The sequence below is a fragment of the Salmo salar genome, chromosome 27 (assembly GCF_965601325.2).
Source record: "Salmo salar chromosome 27, fSalSal1, whole genome shotgun sequence".
Taxonomy (NCBI): Eukaryota; Metazoa; Chordata; class Actinopteri; order Salmoniformes; family Salmonidae; genus Salmo; species Salmo salar.
In genome coordinates, this window is record NC_138317.1 from 31,040,001 (window position 1) to 31,055,453 (window position 15,453).

The 15,453-nt window shown below is 47.1% G+C and overlaps 1 protein-coding gene across 4 annotated transcripts in view; it reads left to right on the forward strand.

Annotated features, from left to right (window-relative positions):
* The window catches only part of LOC106588861 (tax1-binding protein 1 homolog A), a 50,263-nt gene that overhangs the window by 32,678 nt on the left and 2,132 nt on the right, over positions 1–15,453 (forward strand). For all 4 annotated transcript variants that reach the window (XM_014178353.3, XM_014178354.3, XM_014178351.3 and 1 more), the window contains exons 13-15: positions 1,974–2,060; positions 5,619–5,805; positions 7,532–7,725. In XM_014178353.3, coding sequence (XP_014033828.1) covers positions 1,974–2,060; positions 5,619–5,805; positions 7,532–7,725 — 468 coding nt within the window. The remainder of the gene's footprint in view (positions 1–1,973; positions 2,061–5,618; positions 5,806–7,531; positions 7,726–15,453) is intronic.

Here is a 15,453-nt window from a genome sequence, read left to right on the forward strand (position 1 = left end):
AGTGTGTGTTTGATCTCTGGGAGCGAGTGTGTGTTTGATCTCTGGGAGGAGTGTGTGTGATCTCAGGGAGCGAGTGTGTGATTGATCTCAGGGAGCGAGTGTGTGTGTGATCTCTGGGAGCGAGTGTGTGTTTGATCTCTGGGAGGAGTGTGTGTGTGATCTCAGGGAGCGAGTGTGTGTTTGATCTCAGGGAGCGAGTGTGTGTTTGATCTCTGGGAGGAGTGTGTGTGTGATCTCTGGGAGCGAGTGTGTGTTTGATCTCAGGGAGCGAGTGTGTGTTTGATCTCTGGGAGCGAGTGTGTGTTTGATCTCTGGGAGCGAGTGTGTGTTTGATCTCTGGGAGCGAGTGTGTGTTTGATCTCTGGGAGCGAGTGTGTGTTTGATCTCTGGGAGCGAGTGTGTGTGTGATCTCTGGGAGCGAGTGTGTGATTGATCTCTGGGAGGAGTGTGTGTTTGATCTCTGGGAGGAGTGTGTGTTTGATCTCTGGGAGGAGTGTGTGATTGATCTCTGGGAGGAGTGTGTGTGATCTCTGGGAGCGAGTGTGTGTTTGATCTCTGGGAGGAGTGTGTGTTTGATCTCTGGGAGGAGTGTGTGTTTGATCTCTGGGAGCGAGTGTGTGTTTGATCTCTGGGAGCGAGTGTGTGTTTGATCTCTGGGAGCGAGTGTGTGTTTGATCTCTGGGAGCGAGTGTGTGTGTGATCTCTGGGAGCGAGTGTGTGTTTGATCTCTGGGAGCGAGTGTGTGATTGATCTCTGGGAGCGAGTGTGTGATTGATCTCTGGGAGGAGTGTGTGTGTGATCTCTGGGAGGAGTGTGTGTGTGATCTCTGGGAGGAGTGTGTGTGTGATCTCTGGGAGGAGTGTGTGATCTCTGGGAGGAGTGTGTGTGTGATCTCTGGGAGGAGTGTGTGTGTGATCTCTGGGAGGAGTGTGTGTGTGATCTCTGGGAGGAGTGTGTGTGTGATCTCTGGGAGGAGTGTGTGTGTGATCTCTGGGAGGAGTGTGTGTGTGATCTCTGGGAGGAGTGTGTGATCTCTGGGAGGAGTGTGTGATCTCTGGGAGGAGTGTGTGTGTGATCTCTGGGAGGAGTGTGTGATCTCTGGGAGGAGTGTGTGATCTCTGGGAGCGAGTGTGTGATCTCTGGGAGGAGTGTGTGTGTGATCTCTGGGAGGAGTGTGTGATCTCTGGGAGGAGTGTGTGTGTGATCTCTAGGAGGAGTGTGTGTGTGATCTCTGGGAGGAGTGTGTTTATCTGTGCAGTAAATAGTAGGCTCTCCTTCGATAATGTGTCCAGATAGAGATAAATATACACAGTTATAAACCCCAGACACACAGATACACATGCTTTATAGCTGTTTACATCACACACACACACTGGGGAGGGAATGGGGGGGAGGATATACGAGGAGTTAAGAGGATATGAGAGAAAAGAGGAGAGGAATGGAGAGAATTGCACTATTGCAGCCCCCTTCACCAAGAGCAAGGGAGAGAAAGAGAGAGGCAGAGAAATGGAGGAGGAGGGAAAGGGATAGATACTGTAGAAAGAGATCATGGGGAAAAGACAGACGGAGGGAGGGAGGGAGAGTCGGAGGGAGGGAGAGAGAGGGAGGGAGTGAAGGAGAGTCGGAGGGAAGGAGAGTCGGGGGGGAGGGAGGGACGGGGAGAGTCTGAGAGAGATAGAGAGTGGGGAAGAGAGGGGGGGAGAGAGGGGGAGTCGGAGAGAGTCAGGCAGAGTAGCTGCCTTTCTAGTTGTTTGAGAAGAGCCCAGACACACAGCCATGTAAACTTTGCTTGATTTATATTTACCCCAGTGCACTAGACTAGGTTATGTCTGGGATGGTATATACATGATGACTTACAATGAGTCCTTACAGGATAAATCTGTAAGTTCTCTGTACCTTGTGGCCAATGGGTACAATGTTTGTCTGATGTTTGTCTGATGGTCTAATGTTTTTCCAACGTTTCCTCTGTGTAGATCCAGATGGCAGAGAGGGTCATAGAGGTGACAGAGCTGAAGGAGAGTCTGGCTCAGGCCCTCAGAGAGAAGGACCAACTCAAGGAGGTACTATGAACATTCATACAGCTGTCATAGCATAAGACCTCAGGAAATACACAGTTTACACAGCTGTTAAAACATCAGGACACTGGACCTATGAGCTGTCATATGTTTGAGATGGTATAAAATGCTTTCATAGAGCTACTGCTGAAGCCTGAAGGTGTTTAGCTGTTAGAAGCCTATCAAAGCACTGGATACCCCAACATAGCTTCCTCCCTCTGCCCCAATTTCTAGATTCCAACTAATGATACGCCCATCCCTGTACTGTACTGTCGTAATACACTAACCATTAAATGGTGGAAATGCCATCCTTCGTGTCTGTTTCACCCCGCGGTCACCCTCGTTTAAATGTTAAACCGGATAGCCCTGCACTAATGAAGTCATCAAGAGAGGGAGGAAGAAAAAGGTGGGAAGGAGAAAGAAAGGAAGGGGGGGGTGAGCACCTTCAGCAAGCATGCGAGAGCTACGTGGGCTGGAGTTTGACACCTCTCACAGTAAGACTAGATTATTCTAGCAGTTGACTTCAGATAGAACTGTTTGGTGTTCTATGATCGAAAACCCTGAAGTTGCTCCTAATCGTACATAAGATCCAATGGATCATTTCAGATCTACGAGATGTGTCTAGGTATAGGAAAGGGTATTTCAGATCTAGGAGAGGTGTCTAGGTAAAGGAAAGTGTATTTCAGATCTAGGAGAGGTGTCTAGGTAAAGGAAAGGGTATTTCAGATCTAGGAAAGGTGTCTAGGTATAGGAAAGGGTATTTCAGATCTAGGAGAGGTGTCTAGGTATAGGAAAGGGTATTTCAGATGTAGGAGAGGGGTCTAGGTATAGGAAAGGGTATTTCAGATCTAGGAGAGGTGTCTAGGTATAGGAAAGGGTATTTCAGATGTAGGAGAGGTGTCTAGGTATAGGAAAGGGTATTTCAGATGTAGGAGAGGTGTCTAGGTATAGGAAAGGGTATTTCAGATCTAGGAGAGGTGTCTAGGTATAGGAAAGGGTATTTCAGATCTAGGATAGGTGTCTAGGTATAGGAAGGGTATTTCAGATCTAGGAGAGGTGTCTAGGTAAAGGAAAGGGTATTTCAGATCTAGGATAGGTGTCTAGGTATAGGAAGGGTATTTCAGATCTAGGAGAGGTGTCTAGGTAAAGGAAAGGGTATTTCAGATCTAGGAGAGGGGTCTAGGTATAGGAAAGGTATTTCAGATCTAGGAGAGGTGTCTAGGTATAGGAAGGGTATTTCAGATCTAGGAGAGGTGTCTACGTAAAGGAAAGGGTATTTCAGATCTAGGAGAGGTGTCTAGGTATAGGAAGGGTATTTCAGATCTAGGAGAGGTGTCTAGGTATAGGAAGGGTATTTCAGATCTAGGAGAGGTGTCTAGGTAAAGGAAAGGGTATTTCAGATCTAGGAGAGGTGTCTACGTAAAGGAAAGGGTATTTCAGATCTAGGATAGGTGTCTAGGTATAGGAAGGGTATTTCAGATCTAGGAGAGGTGTCTAGGTAAAGGAAAGGGTATTTCAGATCTAGGAGAGGTGTCTAGGTAAAGGAAAGGGTATTTCAGATCTAGGAGAGGTGTCTAGGTATAGGAAGGGGTATTTCAGATCTAGGAGAGGTGTCTAGGTATAGGAAGGGTATTTCAGATCTAGGAGAGGTGTCTAGGTATAGGAAAGGGTATTTCAGATCTAGGAGAGGTGTCTCGGTATAGGAAAGGGTATTTCAGATCTAGGAGAGGTGTCTAGGAAAGGGTATTTCAGATCTAGGAGAGGTGTCTAGGTATAGGAAAGGGTATTTCAGATCTAGGAGAGGTGTCTCGGTATAGGAAAGGGTATTTCAGATCTAGGAGAGGTGTCTAGGAAAGGGTATTTCAGATCTAGGAGAGGTGTCTAGGTAAAGGAAAGGGTATTTCAGATCAAGGAGAGGTGTCTAGGTATAGGAAAGGGTATTTCAGATCTAGGAGAGGTGTCTAGGTATAGGAAAGGGTATTTCAGATCTAGGAGAGGTGTCTAGGTATAGGAAAGGGTATTTCAGATCTAGGAGAGGTGTCTAGGTATAGGAAAGGGTATTTCAGATGTAGGAGAGGTGTCTAGGTATAGGAAAGGGTATTTCAGATGTAGGAGAGGTGTCTAGGTATAGGAAAGGGTATTTCAGATCTAGGAGAGGTGTCTAGGTATAGGAAAGGGTATTTCAGATCTAGGAGAGGTGTCTAGGTATAGGAAAGGGTATTTCAGATGTAGGAGAGGTGTCTAGGTATAGGAAAGGGTATTTCAGATGTAGGAGAGGTGTCTAGGTATAGGAAAGGGTATTTCAGATCTAGGAGAGGTGTCTAGGTATAGGAAAGGGTATTTCAGATGTAGGAGAGGTGTCTAGGTATAGGAAAGGGTATTTCAGATCTAGGAGAGGTGTCTAGGTATAGGAAAGGGTATTTCAGACGGGGCATAGATGTGACGTCCTGTGGTACTTAGTCCAGGGCCATGGATATTTATACAATGGGTGGGTCTAATCCTGGATGCTGATTGGTTAAAACCACGTTCCAGCCATTGTGCATTTCAGACTACCACTGGCTATGATGGTGAAATGCCTGTTGACTGTTCCATCTGGAAAGTCACTGCACGTCCCGGCCAGGCAATTCATCAACCTGATCTCCACTGTAAAAACAGCTAGACATTATCTCCCTTTGCTTTTGGCTAGCACTTGGTTTACAGCAGCTGAGATTTGTGGAAACCTTGCTGTCTGTCTCTCCGACATTTGCAACATTATTACAATATTGAAATGCGATATCCACTGTCCCATCGAGAATGAACGTGTCGGGATGAGACAGACGGCTTTCCTCAGCCAGTCAAAATCATGAATTCGCAACATTTTTATGGATATATACAAAGAAATGTCAATAGAAAAAGAGGTAAAACAAGTTTTGCTGTCTTTCCAGCTTCAGTTTGAAGTGATTGTGTTAGCTGTGTAGTTGGCTATCCACCAAGGAGGAAAAGCCTGCATAGCAACCATTTTTTGTTTGGAATGGCAACGATGCCAATCGAACCTACTACCAGATGGCTTAGGTAGCAACCTCAGGACTATATCCTCATGGAAGGATGAAATAGTATGAATAAATGACTCGAAATAAAGTTTAATGAAAATATGTCAATCATTATTTTAATATGATGGTAACCATTGTATAAAAGTGCCCTCAAAGCATTGGTTTGGAGGATATATTGGCACAGTTTGCTGGCCCGAGACAACACCCATGCCAATATATCCTCCAAACCACGGCTTCTCTGGCATTATCACTTAAATACATAGCTATAGTTTACATACAGACATGCATTTTCTGTATATCTAAGATTGTGGCCCAGCGTAAAGGGACATTTCACTCATAAATGAGTGAAGTTTGTCAAATGTTTTCAGACTTTAAAAGTAGAGTAATGTCAAGATGAAACCACGCCCCATTGCATTGGTTTTGTTTATCCAGCTATATGAATGAAAAAGATTTCCTGGTTTTATTTGGTGCTAGTATTTGTTTCAAATGATTTATTAAGTTGTTCTCAGTGGCCATCTCCTTGTCCCCGTGCCAGGAGCTGCATCAGTGTCAGGACCGACAGAGGGAGCAGGAGGCTGAGGGTCAGGGGTCAGAGGTCAAACAGCCCGTGTTGCTGCGCTACCCCCTGCCCTACCCCCAGGACCCCTCCCCACCCCCCCTGGTACCCCAGAGACCTGCAGAGCTGCAGTACGGGAACCCCTACTCCACCGACAACACTCGAGGTGAAACTCTCTGCCCCCATCTATCTGTCTGTCTCTTTGGCTGTCATCTCAACAGGCATCTCTACATCACTCTAGCTTTCTACTATCTACAATATCTGTGTTTGTCTAAGGGTTTCTACATTTTCTTTATCTTACTGTCTCTCTCGATCTTCTCTTCTCGCTGTATCTTCTCTCACTGTCAACCCGTTCCATTCTCCCCCTCCCATAGGTCTGTATCTTCTCTCACTGTCAACCCGTTCCATTCTCCCCCTCCCATAGGTCTGTATCTTCTCTCACTGTCAACCCGTTCCATTCTCCCCCTCCCATAGGTCTGTATCTTCTCTCACTGTCAACCCGTTCCATTCTCCCCCTCCCATAGGTCTGTATCTTCTCTCACTGTCAACCCGTTCCATTCTCCCCCTCCCATAGGTCTGTATCTTCTCTCACTGTCAACCCGTTCCATTCTCCCCCTCCCATAGGTCTGTATCTTCTCTCACTGTCAACCCGTTCCATTCTCCCCCTCCCATAGGTCTGTATCTTCTCTCACTGTCAACCCGTTCCATTCTCCCCCTCCCATAGGTCTGTATCTTCTCTCACTGTCAACCCGTTCCATTCTCCCCCTCCCATAGGTCTGTATCTTCTCTCACTGTCAACCCGTTCCATTCTCCCCCTCCCATAGGTCTGTATCTTCTCTCACTGTCAACCCGTTCCATTCTCCCCCTCCCATAGGTCTGTATCTTCTCTCACTGTCAACCCGTTCCATTCTCCCCCTCCCATAGGTCTGTATCTTCTCTCACTGTCAACCCGTTCCATTCTCCCCCTCCCATAGGTCTGTATCTTCTCTCACTGTCAACCCGTTCCATTCTCCCCCTCCCATAGGTCTGTATCTTCTCTCACTGTCAACCCGTTCCATTCTCCCCCTCCCATAGGTCTGTATCTTCTCTCACTGTCAACCCGTTCCATTCTCCCCCTCCCATAGGTCTGTATCTTCTCTCACTGTCAACCCGTTCCATTCTCCCCCTCCCATAGGTCTGTATCTTCTCTCACTGTCAACCCGTTCCATTCTCCCCCTCCCATAGGTCTGTATCTTCTCTCACTGTCAACCCGTTCCATTCTCCCCCTCCCATAGGTCTGTATCTTCTCTCACTGTCAACCCGTTCCATTCTCCCCCTCCCATAGGTCTGTATCTTCTCTCACTGTCAACCCGTTCCATTCTCCCCCTCCCATAGGTCTGTATCTTCTCTCACTGTCAACCCGTTCCATTCTCCCCCTCCCATAGGTCTGTATCTTCTCTCACTGTCAACCCGTTCCATTCTCCCCCTCCCATAGGTCTGTATCTTCTCTCACTGTCAACCCGTTCCATTCTCCCCCTCCCATAGGTCTGTATCTTCTCTCACTGTCAACCCGTTCCATTCTCCCCCTCCCATAGGTCTGTATCTTCTCTCACTGTCAACCCGTTCCATTCTCCCCCTCCCATAGGTCTGTATCTTCTCTCACTGTCAACCCGTTCCATTCTCCCCCTCCCATAGGTCTGTATCTTCTCTCACTGTCAACCCGTTCCATTCTCCCCCTCCCATAGGTCTGTATCTTCTCTCACTGTCAACCCGTTCCATTCTCCCCCTCCCATAGGTCTGTATCTTCTCTCACTGTCAACCCGTTCCATTCTCCCACCTAAAGAGACATCGATCCTGCTCCTTTTCCATGGTGACACTTCCTGTTTCCTGTGTGGTTTTTGTGTTTTCTCCAGACGGGGCAGACGGTGCCCTGTCCCCTGAGCAGATGCCCCGCCCCCCTCCCGAGGCCCCTGGTGCATGCGCCCCTCCGGCCACCCCCCCAACCCCTGGTGCAGGCTGGGAGAGAGAGGTGGTCTGCATCCAGCCCTCCTCACGAAGCATGAGCCCCCCCGACGGACTGGAGCACCCCCCCGAGGAGCCACGCAACGTGAATACACACACACACACACACTCTGCTAAGTTCTGTAACCTAGTCCTCTTTTATTGCTGTTTTTGTATGTCCATTTCTGTCCTCCACCGCCAATCCTTTTTCCACGTACACTCAGTATACTAAACATTAGGAACACCTTCCTAATATTGAGTTGCACCCCCTCCTTTTGCCCTCAGAACAGCCTCAATTCATCAGGGCATGGACTCTACAAGGTGTGGAAAGCCCATGCCATGTTGACTCCAATGCTTCCCACAGTTGGCTGTATGTCCTTTTGGTGGTGGATCATTCTTGATACACATGGGAAACTGTTGAGCGTGAAAAACCCAGCAGTGTTGCCGTTCTTGACACAAACCAGTGTGCCTGTCATCTACTACCATACCTCGTTCAAAGGCACTTAAATATTTGGCCCATTCACCCTCTGAATGGCACACAATCCTTAACAATCCTTCTTTAACCTGTCTCCTCCCCTTCATCTACACTGATTTGAAGTGAATTTAACAGCTGAGTTCATAGCTTTCACCAGGATTCACCTGGTCAGTCTGTCATGGAAAGAACAGGCGTTCTTAATGTTTTGTAAAGTCAGTGCATTTACTTTAGCTTGTTCTCTTGTATCCCACTTTCTATTTCTGCCTCTTCTCTCTATCCCTCTCCTCTGTCCTGTCTTTACCGTATTTCCTTCCTTTCCTTGTCCCCTGTTTTTACCCTCTAACCATTTCATTATCTTCTTATCTCTCTTTTTCTCTTACACCCTCCATCTCTTCCTTTCTCTCCCTGCTGTTTGTCCTTCGTTCCCATATATACAGCGCTACACAGCTGATTCACATGATCAAATCTTGATGATGAATTCATTATTTAAATCAGCTGTGTAGCGCTAGGTGAAAAAACTAAACGTGCACTCCTTGGGGTCCCCAGGACCGCGTTTGGGAAACACTGTCTCAACCACAAAAAATGAGTTTTCTTTTCACTGAATCTCCGTTTGGATATTGGTTAGGCTACAATTATGCTCTGGTAATGCTAAGTTGAGGTGAGTGCTGCTCGTGATCATCTTGCCTAGTTGGCTCATTATTAAACACTGATCAGAACGTTTTGCCAGCATGTTATTTAATTTAACAAGTTGATTATTTTTCTCTTCACTCGCATGTCTCTTATGCTGCGTTCAAAACAACTGAGAACTCTAAAAAAAAAACGAGCTCCGACTGGGGAAAGATCCATTTGAGTGGTCATCCAACTCGGGAACTAGTGCCTCTTTCTAGAGCTCCGACTGGGGAAAGATCCATTTGAGCGGTCATCCAACTCGGGAACTAGTGCCTCTTTCTAGAGCTCCGACTGGGGAAAGATCCATTTGAGCGGTCATCCAACTCGGGAACTAGTGCCTCTTTCTAGAGCTCCGACTGGGGAAAGATCCATTTGAGCGGTCATCCAACTCGGGAACTAGTGCCTCTTTCTAGAGCTCCGACTGGGGAAAGATCCATTTGAGCGGTCATCCAACTCGGGAACTAGTGCCTCTTTCTAGAGCTCCGACTGGGGAAAGATCCATTTGAGCGGTCATCCAACTCGGGAACTAGTGCCTCTTTCTAGAGCTCCGACTGGGGAAAGATCCATTTGAGCGGTCATCCAACTCGGGAACTAGTGCCTCTTTCTAGAGCTCCGACTGGGGAAAGATCCATTTGAGCGGTCATCCAACTCGGGAACTAGTGCCTCTTTCTAGAGCTCCGACTGGGGAAAGATCCATTTGAGCGGTCATCCAACTCGGGAACTAGTGCCTCTTTCTAGAGCTCCGACTGGGGAAAGATCCATTTGAGCGGTCATCCAACTCGGGAACTAGTGCCTCTTTCTAGAGCTCCGACTGGGGAAAGATCCATTTGAGCGGTCATCCAACTCGGGAACTAGTGCCTCTTTCTAGAGCTCCGACTGGTGAAAGATCCATTTGAGCGGTCATCCAACTCGGGAACTAGTGCCTCTTTCTAGAGCTCCGACTGGGGAAAGATCCATTTGAGCGGTCATCCAACTCGGGAACTAGTGCCTCTTTCTAGAGCTCCGACTGGTGAAAGATCCATTTGAGCGGTCATCCAACTCGGGAACTAGTGCCTCTTTCTAGAGCTCCGACTGGGGAAAGATCCATTTGAGCGGTCATCCAACTCGGGAACTAGTGCCTCTTTCTAGAGCTCCGACTGGGGAAAGATCCATTTGAGCGGTCATCCAACTCGGGAACTAGTGCCTCTTTCTAGAGCTCCGACTGGGGAAAGATCCATTTGAGCGGTCATCCAACTCGGGAACTAGTGCCTCTTTCTAGAGCTCCGACTGGGGAAAGATCCATTTGAGCGGTCATCCAACTCGGGAACTAGTGCCTCTTTCTAGAGCTCCGACTGGGGAAAGATCCATTTGAGCGGTCATCCAACTCGGGAACTAGTGCCTCTTTCTAGAGCTCCGACTGGGGAAAGATCCATTTGAGCGGTCATCCAACTCGGGAACTAGTGCCTCTTTCTAGAGCTCCGACTGGGGAAAGATCCATTTGAGCGGTCATCCAACTCGGGAACTAGTGCCTCTTTCTAGAGCTCCGACTGGGGAAAGATCCATTTGAGCGGTCATCCAACTCGGGAACTAGTGCCTCTTTCTAGAGCTCCGACTGGGGAAAGATCCATTTGAGCGGTCATCCAACTCGGGAACTAGTGCCTCTTTCTAGAGCTCCGACTGGGGAAAGATCCATTTGAGCGGTCATCCAACTCGGGAACTAGTGCCTCTTTCTAGAGCTCCGACTGGGGAAAGATCCATTTGAGCGGTCATCCAACTCGGGAACTAGTGCCTCTTTCTAGAGCTCCGACTGGGGAAAGATCCATTTGAACGGTCATCCAACTCGGGAACTAGTGCCTCTTTCTAGAGCTCCGACTGGGGAAAGATCCATTTGAACGGTCATCCAACTCGGGAACTAGTGCCTCTTTCTAGAGCTCCGACTGGGGAAAGATCCATTTGAACGGTCATCCAACTCGGGAACTAGTGCCTCTTTCTAGAGCTCCGACTGGGGAAAGATCCATTTGAACGGTCATCCAACTCGGGAACTAGTGCCTCTTTCTAGAGCTCCGACTGGGGAAAGATCCATTTGAACGGTCATCCAACTCGGGAACTAGTGCCTCTTTCTAGAGCTCCGACTGGGGAAAGATCCATTTGAACGGTCATCCAACTCGGGAACTAGTGCCTCTTTCTAGAGCTCCGACTGGGGAAAGATCCATTTGAACGGTCATCCAACTCGGGAACTAGTGCCTCTTTCTAGAGCTCCGACTGGGGAAAGATCCATTTGAACGGTCATCCAACTCGGGAACTAGTGCCTCTTTCTAGAGCTCCGACCTGAAGATCACTGGCGTCATGATTTGACCTCGCATTTTTCCCAGTTGTTTTGAACGTGGCATTAGTAGACTAGGCTTACTCCCGACCTGTGACTTGACTTAATCAATGTGACTTTGTTTCACTGAATATCTGTCTGTATATAAACCAATTAAAAGGGAAAGCTCACTCATTTTTACGTGGCCTTATTTTCACTCTTTCTGTGCTTGTAGTTGATCCCCCAAACAGGTTTTTATATATACTGCTCAAAAAAATAAAGGGAACACTTAAACAACACATCCTAGATCTGAATGAAAGAAATAATCTTATTAAATACTTTTTTCTTTACATAGTTGAATGTGCTGACAACAAAATCACACAAAAATAATCAATGGAAATCCAATTTATCAACCCATGGAGGTCTGGATTTGGAGTCACACTCAAAATTAAAGTGGAAAACCACACTACAGACTGATCCAACTTTGATGTAATGTCCTTAAAACAAGTCAAAATGAGGCTCAGTAGTGTGTGTGGCCTCCACGTGCCTGTATGACATCCCTACAACGCCTGGGCATGCTCCTGATGAGGTGGCGGATGGTCTCCTGAGGGATCTCCTCCCAGACCTGGACTAAAGCATCCGCCAACTCCTGGACAGTCTGTGGTGCAACGTGGCGTTGGTGGCTGGAGCGAGACATGATGTCCCAGATGTGCTCAATTGGATTCAGGTCTGGGGAACGAGCGGGCCAGTCCATAGCATCAATGCCTTCCTCTTGCAGGAACTGCTGACATACTCCAGCCACATGAGGTCTAGCATTGTCTTGCATTAGGAGGAACCCAGGGCCAACCGCACCAGCATATGGTCTCACAAGGGGTCTGAGGATCTCATCTCGGTACCTAATGGCAGTCAGGCTACCTCTGGCGAGCACATGGAGGGCTGTGCGGCCCCCCAAAGAAATGCCACCCCACACCATGACTGACCCACCGCCAAACCGGTCATACTGGAGGATGTTGCAGGCAGCAGAACGTTCTCCACGGCGTCTCCAGACTCTGTCACGTCTGTCACGTGCTCAGTGTGAACCTGCTTTCATCTGTGAAGAGCACAGGGCGCCAGTGGCGAATTTGCCAGTCTTGGTGTCCTCTGGCAAATGCCAAACGTCCTGCACGGTGTTGGGCTGTAAGCACAATCCCCACCTGTGGACATCGGGCCCTGATACCACCCTCATGGAGTCTGTTTCTGACCATTTGAGCAGACACATGCACATTTGTGGCCTGCTGGAGGTCATTTTGCAGGGCTCTGGCAGTGCTTCTCCTGCTCCTCCTTGCACAAAGGCGGAGGTAGCGGTCCTGCTGCTGGGTTGTTGCCCTCCTACGGCCTCCTCCATGTCTCCTGATGTACTGGCCTGTCTCCTGGTAGCGCCTCCATGCTCTGGACACTACGCTGACAGACACAGCAAACCTTCTTGCCACAGCTCGCATTGATGTGCCATCCTGGATGAGCTGCACTACCTGAGCCACTTGTGTGGGTTGTAGACTCCGTCTCATGCTACCACTGGAGTGAAAGCACCGCCAGCATTCAAAAGTGACCAAAACATCAGCCAGGAAGCATAGGAACTGAGAAGTGGTCTGTGGTCCCCACCTGCAGAACCACTCCTTTATTGGGGGTGTCTTGCTAATTGCCTATAATTTCCACCTGTTGTCTATTCCATTTGCACAACAGCATGTGAAATTTATTGTCAATCAGTGTTGCTTCCTAAGTGGACAGTTTGATTTCACAGAAGTGTGATTGACTTGGAGTTACATTGTGTTGTTTAAGTGTTCCCTTTATTTTTTTGAGCAGTGTGTATATATATATATATATATATATATATATATATATTTGGTTGTGTTACAGAGAAAATTGGTTGTCAAACTTTGCTGAGACATCACTTGCCATTGACTAAAATGCACTATGAACATGTGTGTGAAGCATGAAAAGCTCCAAAACACTCCTAACAAACTCATATTACATCACAATCTCATTCTGGATAATGTCTCTGCACAAAAAAATGAAACAAAATATTTAAAAAAAAAAAAAACGGTTTGGTGGAACCACCAACAAGCGCAGAAAGAGTGAAAATAAGGCCACATGTAAAAATGGGTGAACTTACCTTTTAATTGGTTTCTGGCTGGGCAAATAAGTGGAGGTGGTGTAGCTCATCTATTGGTTTCTCATCTATCACTGATCAGAAACATTTAGCATGCAATAATGTAGCCCAATCATTTTGCTCGATCGCGTATAGTAGTGTTTCCGCTGCAGTCATTTAACTGTGGCGCTGTGCCACGGTAAAATCATTTTCGCCACACCAAAGAATATGAAACCCGAAAAATATTTTTGTCGAGGCGAACTTTGAAGATGCTAGAACAGTCCACATTTACTTTTCCTCTGCAAACACACAAGTAATGAATAGAAACATTTGACAACCTCATAGTAGAATAGTTTATCCATTTACCTAGTCGGCTTGTTGTGTGTTCTATGTGAGAAATATTCCTCTCCAGGCGCATTCAAGTTGAGTGCCAAAGGGAGGGAAACTTGCACTCTGACAAGCAAATGCACAACAATTCTTGCAATCATGCGTAAAACAGTTTTAATGGCCTTTGTTAAAAAGAGGGCGACCCCAGCTTTCCATTCCTACTTTATTTCTCAACTCCTAAATACTGTGTGTTTAAACCCAGAATTTTTAAGTGTCATGGAATTTTTAAGTGTCATTAAGTGTTCGTTACTGCTCCGCAATTCGCCATGAGTGCATAGGGGAAGAGTGGGGCTACAGAGCATTTGGAAAGTATTCAGACCCCTTGACTTTTTCCATATTTTGTTACGTTACAGGCTTATTCTAAAATTGATTAAATTGTTTTACACACAATATCCCATAATGAGAAAAACATTTTGTTGATATTTTTGCAAATATATTACAAAAAAAGAAATAATGAAATATCACGTTTACATAAGTATTCAGATCCTTTAATCAGTACTTTGACTTTTAAGCACCTTTGGCAACGATTACAGCCTCGAGTCTTCTTGGGTATGACACTACAAGCTTGGCACCTGTATTTGGGGAGTTTCTCCCATTCTTCTCTGTAGAAACTCTCAAGCTCTGTCAGGTTGGATGGGGAGCGTTGCTGCACAGCTATTTTCAGGTCTCTCCAGAGATATTCGATCGGGTACAAGTCCGGGCTCTGGCTGGGCCACTCAAGGACATTCAGAGACTTGTCCCGAAGCCACTCCTGCGTTGTCTTGGCTGTGTGCTTAGGGTCGTTGTCCTGTTGGAAGGTAAACCTTCGTCCCAGTCTGAGGTCCTGAGCGCTCTGGAGCAGGTTTTCATCAAGGATCTCTCTGTACTTTGCGCCTTTCATCTTTGCCTCGATCCTTACTTGTCTCCCAGTCCCTGCGGCAGAAAAACATCCCCACAGCATGATGCTGCCACCACCATGCTTCACCGTAGGGATGGTGCCAGGTTTCTTCCAGACGTAATGCTTGGCGTTCAGGCCAAAGAGTTCAATCTTGGATTCATGAGACCAGAGAGTCTTGTTTCTCATGGTCTGAGAGTGTTTAGGTGCCTATTGGCAAACTCTAAGCGGGCTGCCATGTGCCTTTTACTGAGGATGGGCTTCTGTCTGGCCACTCTACCATAAAGGCCTGATTAGTGGAGTGCTGCAGAGATGCTTGTCCTTCTGGAAGGTTCTCCCATCTCCACAGAGGAACCTTGGATCTCTGTCAGAGTGACCATCAGGTTTTTGGTTAACTCCCTGACCAAGGCTCTTCTCCCCCGATTGCTCAGTTTGGCCAGGCAGCTCTAGGTTCTAAACTTCTTCCATTGAAGAATGATGGAGGCCAATGTGTTCTTGGGGACCTTCAATGCTGCAGAACTGTTTTGGTACCGTTCCCCAGATCTGTGCCTCGATACAATCCTGTCTTGGAGCTCTACGGACAATTCCTTCGACCTCATGGTTTGGTTTTTGCTCTGACGTGTACTGTCAACTACGGGACCTTATATAGACAGGTGTGTGACTTTCCAAATTATGTCCAATCAATTGAATTTACCACAGGTGGCCTCCAATCAAGTTGTAGAAACATCTCAAGCATTCTTTGTGATGGTGTCAATTCAATGGAATGAATTAAAGTGACATTGGCCCATGTCTGCTCCTAAACTTGCTGGCATGTGTACAGGAGATATAAAAGGCTTGTCCCGGCAGGAATGGGCTATAAATGGGACTGGATGAATTGGGATCCAAAAAATTGCCAGATCTTTATTTTACTGGCAACATTCCATACACTCTGTCAGTAAAGGGTATAAAACAGGAGGACCCCAGGGTGGCCAGAGATAGAGGAGAGTTCTTTTAAATAAAAGTCTAATTAACGTCTCCCACTCT